This window comes from Chrysemys picta, chromosome 9 (genome assembly GCF_011386835.1).
Source record: "Chrysemys picta bellii isolate R12L10 chromosome 9, ASM1138683v2, whole genome shotgun sequence".
Taxonomy (NCBI): domain Eukaryota; kingdom Metazoa; phylum Chordata; order Testudines; family Emydidae; genus Chrysemys; species Chrysemys picta.
The window spans coordinates 33,101,996-33,116,824 of record NC_088799.1 but is presented as its reverse complement, the minus strand read 5'-3'; the positions used below and the strand labels follow the sequence as shown (position 1 = coordinate 33,116,824).

Genomic DNA, 14,829 nt, shown 5'->3' with positions numbered 1-14,829 from the left:
CCCAGGATGCTTGGTCAGATTAGAAATGGGGCAGCAGCAATAGAGAAAGGAGGAAGAAAGACCTCTCCTTCCCTCCACTTAATTCACTTCCTGTGGTTCCTTGTGGCTGTTGGGTTTCGGTGATTTTTTTACAGTGACCTCTGAGTTGATTTGAATATCTTCAGAGTTACTCAGTATGTCACTGAATAGAATTTTTGCAGAATAAAACACTTTCATCCACAGATGTTTCAAGTGATTTATGGAGAGAAGCCACTCTATATCCAGGCAAATAACTGTGTGGAAGCTAGTGAGTGGATAGAAGCTCTCTGCAGGGTAAGCAGGTGTAATCAGAAGAGACTGAGTGTTTATCATCCCTCCGCTTTTCTGAATGGGAACTGGCTTTGCTGCAAGGCCACCACTGAGAATACAAAGGGCTGCACTCCATGCACTGCGTAAGTTGCTTCTGAAGTAAAAAGCATTCTATGATAAAATGAGTCATTGATTCCTTTTGCAACTTGCAGATGGTTTAAGCATTAATTTCATATTTTCTTTCACAAGTTAGCTGGATGCATCTCTCCTAGTTTAAAAAAAAAAAGTAACTATGCTTTATCAGTATAAAATATTTTATATTGTTAGGCACGTTATTTCATCTAATACCATTTCAAAATACAAGAAAAGGGCAGTGTAGCATGTAAATTAGAAATGTTGTAAGTTTATTGATATCCCTCTACAGAATATATATTGTAGCTCAAGATTCCTCTAGTCTGGACATTGATTGTTAGATTACCTCACCCACCAATATTACAGAAGCAGTCGTTTTTAGAACCAAGTGGCTTCTTCACATATACTGTAAATATGGGAATGCATTGCAGTCCCTCTGCTGCTGCTACAGAAATGGCTTCTCTCAGCAGCTGTGCCACAGACCCTTTGGATGTTTCATGGCTGCTGTCTCTTCCCTCCCCACCCTGCAGTAATTGACAACCATCAGCCAGATCCTGTCATCCAATTAATCTGCTTTGCACACCTCTAGGAGGATGAACCCTTGAAGCTGGCTTAACCAGCTATACAGAGATATCCCTGTTCACCCTCTGGGCTCTGGTGCACAGAATGAGTGGAAGGCATGTTGAGGAAGGGGTGTAACCAGTGTTGTTTATCTCTGGCTACCTCTGGATGGTGCAACTGCTTCTTTTGGATTGTTAGCAGCTGTTGAAAATTAGAGCAAATTTGAGGCTTCTCTAGTTTGATCAGATTCAGGTTTCAAGTTAGGGTGCACAGATAGCAGAGAGCCACTGTCGCACCCTGCTAGCTAAGTTGAGCACTGTTTGCTGACTTGCAGCTGATGATTCAGCCCCAGGTCTGTCACTGTGCTGTTCAAGTTGTCCACTTTACCTTTTTACCTAGTATTCTACCAACCATTACTACAATAATTTTCTTTAAAACATACTGTACCTAAAGAAGAAATATGCAATGCAATCTTACAATTTTGTGTTTGTGACAAAAGTATTAGTTTGCTACTTAATTTTAAGCTGCTGTTTTTTAAAAAAAAAAAACATACATTTGCATTTCTGATACATTTATCTTTAATAACTTGATGGCTTGTATGCTACCCTCAATGTTTAATTCAATCAACACTATTAAATCATCTAGTCCAGTCCCACAGACCCATGGAAAATGATACCCTATAATAGTATTAACTGAAAAAGTATTATTATTTTAAAATATCTCAATTGATTAACACAGTAGGACTTCCACCAATTCAAATGAACATTACTTTTTAAGAATGTTTTCATCTCTTTATTCCTAAAAATACTCCATTATACTTCTTTAAATAATGCCTCTCTCTTCTAGTGTCTTCACCTTTCAAATATAGTAGGGACTATTAAAACTGGTCATTTATTCCCAGTGGTAACTAAATTTATTGCAACATTGGAATTATTTTCAAATATACAGCAAATGCTGCTGTAAAAGTCCATTTTTAGTAACACTATACTGTCTTCTACTTTAATTTGTGTAAACTCATGTTTTTGCATCCATATAAGATTTATTAACTTGTTAAATTTTGAACACTAGTTTGAACATGTGAAGTTCTATGAGTGACCGGCATTATAATTCTAAATGGCTAAATATATTGAAATTCATTCAGCTCTTTTTTGCGTTCAAGCTCTCTAGGAGAGCTTGCAATATTTACTATCTATATCGTCACCTAACTTTTTTTTATTTATTTTGGTTGTAGAGGTGTTCCTGCTGATATTCAAATTGAGATTGATGGGGATAGAGAAACCGAAAGAATTTACTCACTTTTTGCTATCAACATGCCTAAACTACAAAAGATGGAAGGTATCTGAATACTAATTCAATGGAGTTACAGTAGCATAAAATAATTGTAATGGCATGGAGAAGAAGACTGATAGTGTCCTGTTAATGTTTTATATTTTCATTTTAATTTTATATAAAATTGTACGTACTTTCTACTAAATTTCTGATATTACTGTATGATCAAATCATTCTCGTTCAGCAGTTTGAGGTACAGTCTCCCCTGAATGTGCACATGTAACTCCCATTAATGTGCTAATTGGATTGGTATGCAAATTAACAAGACTGTACAACAATTTACATGCAGTGAGCAAAGGGAATGCCATTTGGTCTTGTACTACTGCTCTTTTATTAGTGCTATGAAAAAGAATCCTTGGTGGCATGACTAAGATTCAAGAAAGAATCAGGTTTATGGCAGCATTACTGGTAGTCATCCTATTGTGGGGACCCCAGTAAGTAGAATTAATGTTAGACCCATTGAGGATGAACTTACAAAGCTAAACCAAGTTGTTCACCATATCCAATTAATACGATTTTTCCTCCTTTGCTTGTCCATTTTATGTTTGTTAAAATTAACTCCATATCTGAAAACCTTGAACTATCTGATAAATGAGATGAGTTAGCTCTGTTTACTCAAAGTAGAAAACTCTATAACCTTTTATTTGTGGTGATATTTGTAGAGGCTTGTGGAAGTATTGCAGTCTATCAAGGTCCACAGAAAGAACTAGACGACTATTCTAATTTCACAATTGAGGACTCTGTAGCAACTTTTCAAACTCTTCAACAAATAATAGCCATAGTAGAAAAGCTGAATGAGCCTCATGAAAAATATCGGAAGAAAAGATCATCAAGTGCTAAATACGGCAGTGAGTAAGTATCCTCTGTATTTCCAGCCGCCTTGTATGTACATATGGGGAAAAAAGGATGGGTGGTGGGGGGCTTTGAAGGAGTGTCTGAACACCTTCTGATGATAGCTGTTGAGTGTAAACCTGTCAGGACAGGGATTCTTTTCTTCAATGTTTGTACAGTGTGCAACACAATGGGGGCCCTAAACCCAACTGGACATTTGGGGACTATCTTAATGTAAAAGTTTATTACTACTACTGTTAATACATAAATCAGGTATTTAGACAAGCTGATTCACCACCAAATTATCATGGCACTTCATGGGGCATAATACTATTCCCCACAAGTACTGCTTCTGAAACAGGATTCCCAGGGAACCAAGTCAGCAAATACTAACACTACTAAAAGTACTGCAACGGTGACTGGTGTGAACACCTGTCAGTTTGACATCCCATTGGCCATGGTAAAAGGTGGGTTATATCAGCAGTCAGGCTAGTCTAGAACTTCAGACTATAGTGAATACTCATACTTTGTTGGTCATGGGGTTTTCTCTCCTTTGTGTAAGGAAGACCCAAATTGTAAGAGGAGGAGACCTCTTAACAGTTCCTATTTGCTCAGTGATTTGAACAGGTCTGTTTCGGGCCAATGTTGCTTTTGTGTGATAGCACATCAGGATTTGAGCTAACAATGAGACTACCCAACATGCACTAAAAATTATGCGGAAAGTATAGCTTTACATTTTAAAACAAACTGAAAGTTAAATTATATGATTATTAGAAGCCAACTATTTTTCCATCAAAAATACTTATATGCGGTTTTATTTTCCAGAGAAAACCCAATTGTTGGAAAAGTTTCCTAACGAAAATAAACTGTGGCTTATGTGGATTCAGAAGAAACTGGAAGTGTGTGTTTTTTGGTGGCTTTTTTTATATATATTTTTTTTAATTCATGGTGTACACTTGTCCAAAGTATTTAAGAATGAACAGAAATGCTACCCGTGTTCACAATCTATTTAATATTTAATAGAGAAAAGTATCTGTTTGGGAAACTGATCGTGAGGTTTATTCCTATTTTGATGAAGAACTTGAAGCTCCATGTTCTTGAAGTATCAGATGTGAGCAAATCTAAATATTTCTGCAATTGCTTTTTTTTTTTTTCTTCTTGGAACTTCCTAAAGGAATAAGCTTTCTAAAGGAGGAAAATCAACACCAATTATTTACTGGATTACACCTCTCAATATACTGGACTCACATTTAATCCACCATCCGTGCCTGCTGTGCCGAAAGTCTTGCAGTGGAAATCCCAACATATGATGACTCAATAGGATCTGAACCTTCACATTCAGTGCACGACTTCTTTCTCTTCCTTTGTCAAACTATTAATTTTATCAGGACTCCAAGGTAACTTTAACTGAAGTTTTATAAAATTATGCAGTGTGTTGTGTACTGCAGACACCAATGTTGGTTATATTTTTATTTTAAAAAAATTACTGAAGAAGGAGAAATCAGGGAATCTTGTTAGATTGTACCTCTTGTTTACATTTGGGGTGAGCAATGGATGGAGTGACATAAGACCACAGTCTGTTTTTCTTTTGTAAAAAATCAGGTACTAATTTTTCTTGGTTGCTTTTTTTTTTTTTTTTTAATGCAGATTAGCAACACTTTTTGGAAGCTATCTTTCCTGCAAATGAGAAGAATGCAAATGTGACAATGCTGTGGTTGGATACTGTTCACTTTACATCTTTGCATCTAAGATTTTTTTGAAAATAAAAAATTGGCACATTTAGGTCCAGCTCACCTCTCATTACAGCTATATTAAATAATCTCTCTAGAATAATCACTCCAAGCACTTTAGATATCTGGACTGCGCCAGATTATATTTTTAGATACTTTGTAGTATCTAATCTTTATGATCAGTTGAATGATCAGTGCTGTTATGTGTTTAAAACAATGCTTTATGACCATTTTTAATTTCTAGTTATGTGGGTGGGGTTATTTGTCAGATCAAACAAATTTGAACTGGCATTCTTGACTTTAGAAAGTTTTGATTCTTGCTCTCTTCCTCTGAGAATTAGTTTTTTGTGCTGAAAACCATATCTGTACATAATCAGTAGAAGCAAGGTAACACTTCGGAGAAGAGAAGGCTAAACTTTCCTTCACCAGTATTAAATATTATGGTATACATGGTAAAGTACCAGTAAAATAAAATACACTGTGTACAGGTAGTACTTCATTTTTGTAACATTTGCTGTTTTTTAGAATCATGATTTGCCCCAGTCAGAGTTGAGAATGTAATTCATCAGTACAAATATAGATCCACAATGTTTACAAAACTATAAGCTGTTTAAAATACTATTGTAGGATGCCTTCTTCTCCGAAAATCCAGACTAGTCAGTACCACAGGATTGAAATCACTGTTGAAATTAAGGTAACTTTTCTATTAGAACAATCACTTTTTAATATTAAAGCAACTGATTGAAATCACTTAGGATTTGATACCAATATCTTCAACATCACAATCATTTATTACTACTTGCCATTTTACCAACAAGTATAGTCCTTTTTGTTTTTGCATTCCTTTAAGAATATATCCAATAGTAAAGTAATTTTACTTGCCCTAAATTTCAGTTAAAAAAAAATAAATTTATTGTTGACACCCAGCAATGTATTCTGTCAAGGTCAATTTGACCTAGTTTATTTGCCAAAGAAACAAGGTTTGCCAGATTTGAACAGCACTAATAAGTGTTAGAATTAAGTTTTGCTATTTATTGTGACCAGTCTTATTACAAAATGTGCTTGTGTGTCTGTTTCTTGAAACCTGTTTCTGTCACTTAACAGCAAAGTTACATGTATAACAAGTTTAAATCTTATATTATTGTAAGGGGGGGGGGAATTTTGAAAATGCACTTTTCATTTGCTTTGATGGTACTAGACTATATAGAAAAGGACAGCTAGGCCTCTAAGACCTGAGGCCTTTAAAATGTAATTTGTCATTTTATAGTATGTTTAAAAACGCAGTAGGTACTCTAGAATTAAATTAGGTACAAATAAGATGATTAATATTAAAGTTGCTTTCACTTTGATTAGCCTAGACATTAAAACATTGCTCAGTAATTAGTTTTACTTTGACTGTAAATTCTTTTTTAATGTAGTTTTAATTTGTATAAGGATGATGTATTGTTGAAAATGTATTTTTATTTAAATTTATTTTCTTATAAAATATTAAAAACTTTTGTAACATTGCTTGAGAACAACTCACAAATAAATGATGACAAATTGATCTGGGCTATGTATTTTCTGTGAGGCCTGGTTTTCTTAAAAATTGTTGGTAGCTTAATTGCATAGTGAAGTAGAACCATTTGCTACAATCTGTCTTCCATCTTACAGAAACAGCATGAAGTGAAATTCAGTAATCCTGTATGGTTACCTCATACATTCAATTACTTTCTGATTTAGGACTGCTAGGTGGAGAGAAAAGCACTATTAATAGAAGGTCCCTTAGCATAACAATTTGCACAGGAGGGTAGCAATGTGGTCAATCTTGAAAGGAGTACCCTATTAAATTGGTGAGTGGCCTGATGCATTTAAGGATATTTGGGTGTCTTTGTCATTGTATGACATGCTCATTGTGATTAGCATTTCAATGTGTCTGTCACTTCCTGTCCTAAAGATGAGTGCTAAATAAGCACCAGCATCTTCTCTGTTGTAACTCAGATAGGTTTGAATTGGGTACACAATCTAAAATCTAACTGCTCGTCCCATTTGTGCTTCAAAGGTGCAGTGGAACATGAATTCTTATTTTATCCAGCCCCTAAAGTAAATCCAAAACCACTGGAGCCATGTGAAAGTTTTCATTCAAATAGTGATTTATCCTATCAGTCGCCATTCAGCGTAAAATGAGTATTTCACTAGAGCCAGTGTTCTGCCTGTCTTCTGTGTTCATGAAGTTAACACGAGAAAGCTTGTAGGAGCTATTGGTCACTTGGAACTCTCTGTAAACTTCAAAAATGTTTTATCAGAAGGCTGACTTCTCTAGCAGAAAAGGCCTCATTAGTATTCGTGATAGCCTAGGACACAGGATGTGGGTTTCCATTCATGCAGTAACTCAGTGGTTCCCAAACTTTAACAACCTGTGAACCCCTTTCACTAAAATGTTAAGTCTCGCGAACCCCCTCCTAAAAGTGAATATTTCCAGGGATTTTCTCCTTTACCTGATGTCAAGGCTCCTTCCCCACTCTGAACTTTAGGGTACAGATGTGGGGGCCTGCATGAAAACCTCTAAGCTTAACTACCAGCTTAGATCTGGTCCGCTGCCACCACTCCCAATGTGCTAATTCCCTTCCCTGTGTAGCCTTGGGAGACTCTTCACCAATTCCCTGGTGAATACAGATCCAACCCCCTTGGAACTAAAAACAAGGAAAAATCAATCAGATATTAAGAAAAAGGCTTTTAATTAAAGAAAAGAAAGGTAAAAGAAAACCCTCTGGGAGAGATTAGCATACCAGCTACTCTCACAGACAACAGGTTCCAAACAGAGGATGTTCCCCTGGGCAAACCCTTAGTTACACAAAAAAAAAATACCCAAATACCCAATTTGATTATTCCTCTAATTGCACAAGACAGGTTACAAAAAAATAAACATAAACCTATTTATTTCCTTCACTAATACTCACTACTTAATAAGAGGCTGAATTCTGGAGCTTTCCCACTCCGGTCCAAAGTGAAACTCAACAGACAAAGGGAACTTTTCTCCTTCCCTTTGAACCATCTTGTCCTCCCATTGGTTCCTCTGGTCAGGTGTCAGCTAGGCTAGGTGAACTTCTTAACCCTTTACAGGTAAGAGGCATTAACCCTTAACTATTTGTTTATGACACGCCAAATCTCAGACAGTGTTGGACCGCACTGGCTGTGATTTCTTTCTAAACTTTAGAATAAACAGATTAATAAAACACATGCACCCTTACATATACTACCACTTAGGTAAAAACTACACGATTTTTCACATTTCAAGGACGATTTTAACCAGTTGATTCTGGGAAACTTTCACGGGAAAGTGCATCAGCCACTTTGTTAGAGTGTCGCCTTAAGCTGGTTAAAGGCCTTTTGACACTCATCAGTCCACTGAACTGCATTTGGCTGTTTCTTTCTGGTTAGGTCTGTCAGTGGGGCGGCGATTTGCCTGTAGTGTGGTACAAATCGCCTATAATATCTGGCCAAGCCTAAGAAGGATTGGACCTGTTTCTTTGACTTTGGAACCGGCCACTTTTGGATAGCATCCACTTTGGCCTGTAGGGGATTTATAGTTCCTTGAGCCACCAGGTGCCCCAGGTATGTCACTCTGTTTTGGCCTATTTGACACTTTTTAGCCTTAACAGTTAGTCCTGCCTGCCTGATGTGCTCGAAGACTTTTTCAGGTGCTCCAGGTGTTCTGCCCATGAATCAGAAAAAATGGCCACATCATCGAGGTAGGCAACTGCAGATTCTCCCAGTCCCGCTAGGAGACCATCTACAAGTCTTTGGAAGGTGGCGGGTGCATTTTGCAGCCCGAAAGGGAGTACATTGAATTCATACACCCCTGCCTGGGTGACGAAGGCTGACCTTTCCTTGGCGGGTTCATCTAGTGGTACTTGCCAGTACCCCTTGGTTAAGTCTAAGGTAGAGATGAATTGGGCATGTCCCAATTTCTCCAATAGCTCATCTGTATGTGGCATTGGATAGTTGTCAGGACGAGTTACAGCATTTAGCTTATGGTATTTCCCCATCTGGTTTGGGAACTAGGACCACTGGAGATGCCCATGCACTCTTAGAGGGGCGGATTATACCCATCTGTAGCATGTCCTGGATCTCCCTTTTTATAGCAGTTTGGGCATGAGGTGACTCCTGGTAGGGTGGGGTTCTAATTGGGTGAGCATTACCTGTGTCAATGGAGTGGTATGCCCGTTGGGTCCGTCCTGGGGTGGCTGAGAACATTGGCGCAAAGCTAGTGCACAGCTCCTTGATCTGCTGCCGCTGCAGACGTCCAAGGGTCGCGGAGAGGTTCACCTCTTCCACGCCACCGTCACTTTTTCCTTCGTAGTAGACTCCTTCAGGCCACTCCGCATCCCCTGCCTCCTGGGCTGTAAACTGGAAAACCTTTAATTCTCTGGAATAAAAGGGCTTAAGAGAATTAACATGGTATATCTTAGGCTTTATGTTGGAGGTGGGGGATGCTATGAGATAGTTAACAGCTCCTAGGCGCTCCTGGACCGTGAATGGTCCTTCCCACGCCGCTTCCATTTTATGGGCCTGGAGTGCCTTTAAGACCATGACTTGGTCTCCTACTTTGAAGGACCGTTCTCTGGAATACCAGGCCTTTTGCTCTTCCTGAGCATCCTTTAGGTTTTCTTTAGCAAGGGCTAAAGAGGGTGCTTTGTAGGTTGCTTACAAAGTCTAGAATGTTAGTTCCTGGAGAAGGCGTAAACCCCTCCCATTGCTGCTTCACAAACTGTAATGGCCCCTTAACCTCGCAGCCATACACAAGTTCAAATGGTGAAAACCCTAAGATGGGATGTGGTACAGCCCTGTAGGCAAAAAGCAACTGCTGCAATACTAGGTCCCAATCATTGGAGTGTTCATTTACGAATTTACGTATCATGGCCCCCAAAGTTCCATTAAACCTCTCCACCAGGCCATTGGTTTGATGGTGGTAAGGGGTGGCAACCAAGTGATTCACCCCATGAGCTTCCCACAGGTTTTTCATGGTCCCTGCCAGGAAATTAGTTCCCGAATCTGTAAGGATGTTGGAGAGCCAACCTTCCCTGGCAAAAATGTCTGCTAATGCCTGGCACACAATTTTAGCCCTGGTGTTGCTTAGAGCTACTGCTTCCGGCCATTGGGTAGCAAAATCCATGAAAGTCAGTATGTACTGCTTTCCTCTGGGTGTCTTCTTTGGGAAAGGACCCAGAACATCCACAGCTACTCGCTGAAATGGGACCTCAATTATGGGTAGTGGCTGGAGAGGGGCTTTGACCTGGTCGTAGGGCTTTCCCACTCATTGGCACACCTCACAAGACTGGACATAATTAGCAACGTCCTTGCCCATTCCCTCCCAGTGGAAGGACTTCACCAACCGGTCTTTGGTTCTGTTCACCCCAGAATGGCCACTGGGATGATCATGGGCTAAGCTCAAGAGCTTTACCCAATACTTAGTGGGAACTACCAACTGTCTTTGAGGATGCCAGTCTTCCTGGTGTCCACCAGAGTCTCCTTGTAAAAAAGTCCTTGTTCTACAACAAACCGAGCTGAGAGGCGGTGGGGTGCTCCGTGCCGCCACCCAAGCTTTCTGAAGGCTGTCATCTATTTCCTGCTTGGCCTGGAACTGTTCCCTTGATGCTGGAGACATTAGTTCCTCCTTGGACTGTGGACTTGGGCTTGGTCCCTCTGGAAGCGATGCAGGTGCTGGGGCTGTTTCTGTTGACTGTGAACCACTGTCCACTGGTGCACTATGTTGTATTTCGGGCTCTGGCTGAGCCTCTTGGGTAGGGTTATCTGCTGCTTCTGCCAGTTCAGGCTCGCTGGTGCCCTCTGGTGTTGGAGTTTTAGACAGATTTGCAAACGCTGTACTCAGTGCTGGCAATGGTTCTGGTGCTGGTTGTGTTGCCAGTTCCGGTTCTGGGACTGGCTTTGGCTGGATCTCTGGGATTGGATCCACTACGGCTGTTGCAGTCGTTGGCAGGGGATCCGGTTCCACCACATTCGTCTGGGTCTCTGGTAACACAGATAGGGCCCTGGTGGACGGCTTAGGAACAGGGATGGGGGTGAAAGCTTGCTTAGTCTGGCTGCGGGTGACTATTCCCACTCTCTTGGCTAGCTTCACCTGGTTGGCCAAGTCTTCCCCTAGCAGCATGGGAATGGGATAATTGTCATAGACTGCAAAAGTCCACATTTCTGACCAGCCCTTGTACTGGACGTGTAACTTGGTTGTAGGCAAGGTTAGAGTGTGACATGAAGGGTTGAATTGTCACCGGAGCCTCCGGGTTGATGAGTTTGGGGTCCACTAGGGATTGGTGGATAGTCACTTGTGCCCCAATGTCCCTCTACGCGATAACCTTCTTTCCGCCCACTCTCAAGGTTTCCCTTCACTCCCAGGGTATGAGAGAGGCATCTGGGCCTGGGGATCTTTGGTGTGATTGTGGTGTAATGAACTGTAATCGGTTGGGGTTCTTGGGGCAGTGGGCCTTTATATGTCCCAGTTCATTACATTTAAAACATTGCCCTGCTAAGGTATCACCGGGGCGATGTTGGTTGGTGGAGACTGGTGTGGTGGGGTGAGAAGGCATCTGGGGTTTCCCTTGGGATGTAGGTGGAGCCTTGGGTTGTCCCCGGTGGTAAGGTTTTGTTTCGGGTTGCCCCTTCTGATAGTCGCTCCAACTGCTACTAGTTTTTTTTCTTTTCTGCCACCTCCACCCATTTGGCTCCAATCTCCCCCGCCTCGGTTACAGTTTTGGGCTTCCCATCTAGGATGTACCTTTCTATTTCCTCAGGAACACCCTCTAAAAACTGCTCCATTTGCATTAGAAAGGGCAACTCTTCTGTAGATTTAACATTTGCTCCTGATATCCAGGCATCCCAATTTTTCCCAATGTGGTAGGCATGTCGGGTAAATGACACGTCTGGTTTCCACCTTAGGGCCCTGAACCGCCGACAGGCATGCTCGGGTGTTAGCCCCATTCTGATTCTAGCCTTGTTTTTAAAAAGTTCATAACTGTTCATGTGTTCCTTAGGCATTTCAGCCATCACCTCTGCTAAGGGTCCACTGAACTGCGGCCTCAGCTCTACCATGTACTGGTCTGTAGTGATGTTGTATCCAAGGCAGGCCCTTTCAAAATCATCGCCTGCCTTGTAGATGGGGAATTTTCTGGGATGGGAAGCGGTACCTGGAGAGGGGTTGCTAGGGTTGGCTGGATTATTCTGCCTAGCCCTTGCTAATTCCAGTTAATGCTTCCTCTCTTTTTCCCTCTCCTCCATCTCCTTTTTGTTTTTGCTCCATCTCTTTTTCTTTCAGCTCCATCTCCTTTTGCCTCAGCTCCATCTTTTTGTTTTTCCTCCATAGCTCTTTTGTGGGCATCCTCTTTGGCTTTTTCTTCTTTTTCCCTTTCGTCCATAGCTCTTTTGTGTGCAGCCTCAGCCCTGGCCATCTGTCTGTCATGTTCCTTTTCATTCTCCTCAGCCTGGAATTTGGCTAATTCTAGGTCTTGTTGCAAAGTTTTTTTTTTTTTTTTCTTTGCCTGACATTTTCCCCCTGGTCTACCTTAGCTATCTTGGGGGGGAGGGGGGGGCGGGCAGACAGCTTGGAATCTTTGGTTACTGTAATGTGACTCTTTTTTTTTTCTTTTTTGACTTGTCTTGGCAATGTTAATGACCCTCCAGTGCTCACAGCTGGAGCTTCCCTCCTAACAAAAAGCCCTCTGTTAGAAGCTCTTATCTGTTTGCCTTCAGGGTATCTCTCCTTCACTGCTTCCCCAGCATCTCAAAGGAGGGGAAAAAAGTCTGGCTTTTGGTTCCTAAAAAAAATCCCTCACTGCTGCTCACCATGTCAAGGCTCCTTCCCCACTCTGAACTTTAGGGTACAGATGTGGGGGCCTGCATGAAAACTTCTAAACTTAACTACCAGCTTAGATCTGGTCCGCTGCCACCACTCCCAATGTGCTAATTCCCTTTCCTGGGTAGCCTGGGGAGACTCTTCACCAATTCCCTGGTGAATACAGATCCAAATCCCTTGGATCTTAAAACAAGGAGAAATTAACCATCCCCCCTCCTTTCTCCCACCAACTGCTGGTGGATCCAGATCCAACCCCCTTGGATCTAAAAATAAGGAAAAATCAATCAGGTATTAAGAAAAAGGCTTTTAATTAAAGAAAAGAAAAGTAAAAGAAAACCCTCTGGGAGAGATTAGCATACCAGCTACTCTCACAGACAACAGGTTCCAAACAGAGGATGTTCCCCTGGGCAAACCCTTAGTTACACACAAAAAAAAAAATACCCAAATACCCAATTTGACTATTCCTCTAATTGCACAAGACAGGTTACAAAAAAATAAACATAAACCTATTTATTTCCTTCACTAATACTCACCACTTAATAAGAGGCTGAATTCTGGAGCTTTCCCACTCCGGTCCAAAGTGAAACTCAACAGACAAAGGGAACTTTTCTCCTTCCCTTTGAACCATCTTGTCCTCCCATTGGTTCCTCTGGTCAGGTGTCAGCTAGGCTAGGTGAACTTCTTAACCCTTTACAGGTAAAAGAGGCATTAACCCTTAACTATCTGTTTATGACACCTGAGTATAAATTTATAAAAGCAGTGATCTTGGAAATATAAAATTTGTTTTTTATGACATGCTTATTACATACTGTTTATTATTACAGTATTTTTATTACATTATGAAAATGGCAACACTCTTCCAAGATCTCATTTTCATAGCTTGTATCACTTTGAATAAGTCTGTCATAAGACAAGGCTCCTATGTTTCATCAAGGAGTATCAGATGTGAAACAGCATGAAGGTATTTAAGAAGCCAACTCAGAGTTCCTCCTACGCAAGTATTCAGGTCTTGAGCAGTCCAGGCAAGCAACACACGTTACAACAAAGCTTAAACTTGTTCTTCATAATAATTTTAAAAACAATACTAGCTGCCTACTTAATTTTAAAAAAAGCAAAAAATATCCACCTCCCTTTCCATTTCTTATAAGGAGTCTTGAAGTTTAAATCTCCTTAGTGTGATAGATATGCTTGCTTTGATCTGCTTAGCTCTTGGAAGTCCAGGTGCTCCAGGCTGCTGGCCCCATGTTGCTTGTGGTCCCTAGCAACAGCTCTGTCTGCCATTAGGGAATTTTTTTCCAAGAACCCCCTTCCCCCGTAACCCCTGGGAACCACTGCAGTAACTAAAGCCTAGTCCACATCCCCACACAATGCAATTCTGTAGATCACACTGCACTGTAAAACCAGCCAACATTTGGATTATGGAGCATTTCTCACTTCGTTCAGTTAGCAGCATTCATTGTCAGTTACAGAAATAATAGGCTCAACATAGGAAAAGTTTCTTATTACAGTACTCAAGAAAGATGTTTAAATTTGTTGTGGCAGTTATTGTATCTTTTCTTCAGACCAGAATCTCCCACAATTCTGATATCTGAAATATTCCCCCCTCCTGTCTGCAGTTCCTGGTGGAAGTTCAAAGCTGTAGCACTGCCCATGCTACTCATGCTCCCTTCTCTGCCCTGCTACCTGATCTTCTGCCTCTGTGGCAGCAGTCAAGTGGCAGTTCGCTTTGCTCTTGACTTTTCTTTGCCAGCTTATTTTACCCATATTTTTTAAGGCAATAGCAAGCAGCTTTTCTTTCTTTTCCCTCTCCTGGATTGAGGTAATGAGCAGTGTGGTGGTCTCAGCCACTTGGAGCCATCACTGCAGCAGTTTCCTACCAGACTCCTGTACCTCCCCCGGCCAGCATCGTAGAATTGTCTTGCAAACACTCAGCTGAATCCAAGCAGTGTTGTATCTCTGAGGCAGCTTTCACGGGCAGGGGCAGCAAGTTGTATGGGCCCATGGTGCATGGGCTCCAGCAAATTCAGGGCCCGGGGCGGGCCCGCTCCACCAATGTTCAGGGCTGGGTCTCTCCCCCGTCCCCACTTGCTGCCTCTACGTGCCTCCCCTAGT

At 41.1% G+C, this 14,829-nt stretch overlaps 1 protein-coding gene and 1 long non-coding RNA gene across 8 annotated transcripts in view; one reads left to right on the top strand and one right to left on the bottom strand.

Annotated features, from left to right (window-relative positions):
• Nucleotides 1-6,417, top strand: part of RASA2 (RAS p21 protein activator 2) — a 95,840-nt gene extending 89,423 nt beyond the window's left edge. For 2 of the 6 annotated variants that reach the window (XR_006175238.2, XR_010590644.1), the window contains 5 exons: nt 223-431; nt 2,213-2,316; nt 2,973-3,162; nt 4,316-4,538; nt 4,789-6,417. Coding sequence is in view for 2 of the 6 variants with exons in the window: in XM_065557957.1 (XP_065414029.1) it covers nt 223-431; nt 2,213-2,316; nt 2,973-3,162; nt 3,967-3,997 (534 nt within the window). In the remaining 4 variants the exon portion in view is untranslated. Of the gene's footprint in view, nt 1-222; nt 432-2,212; nt 2,317-2,972; nt 3,163-3,966 lie in introns of all 6 variants that reach the window. The other 4 variants (XR_010590643.1, XR_010590642.1, XM_065557957.1 and 1 more) reach the window with 4 other exon arrangements.
• Nucleotides 208-13,382, bottom strand: LOC135973682 (uncharacterized). Of its 2 annotated transcripts, none has more exons than XR_010590645.1 (3): nt 13,251-13,382; nt 9,053-9,279; nt 208-556 (listed from the first exon to the last, which is right to left on the bottom strand). It is a non-coding gene; the product is annotated as an uncharacterized LOC135973682 (long non-coding RNA). The 2 variants fall into 2 exon arrangements; XR_010590646.1 differs by lacking the exon at nt 208-556 and adding an exon at nt 7,811-7,965 and having other exon boundaries at nt 13,251-13,379.
• Nucleotides 13,383-14,829: the final 1,447 nt, after the last annotated feature.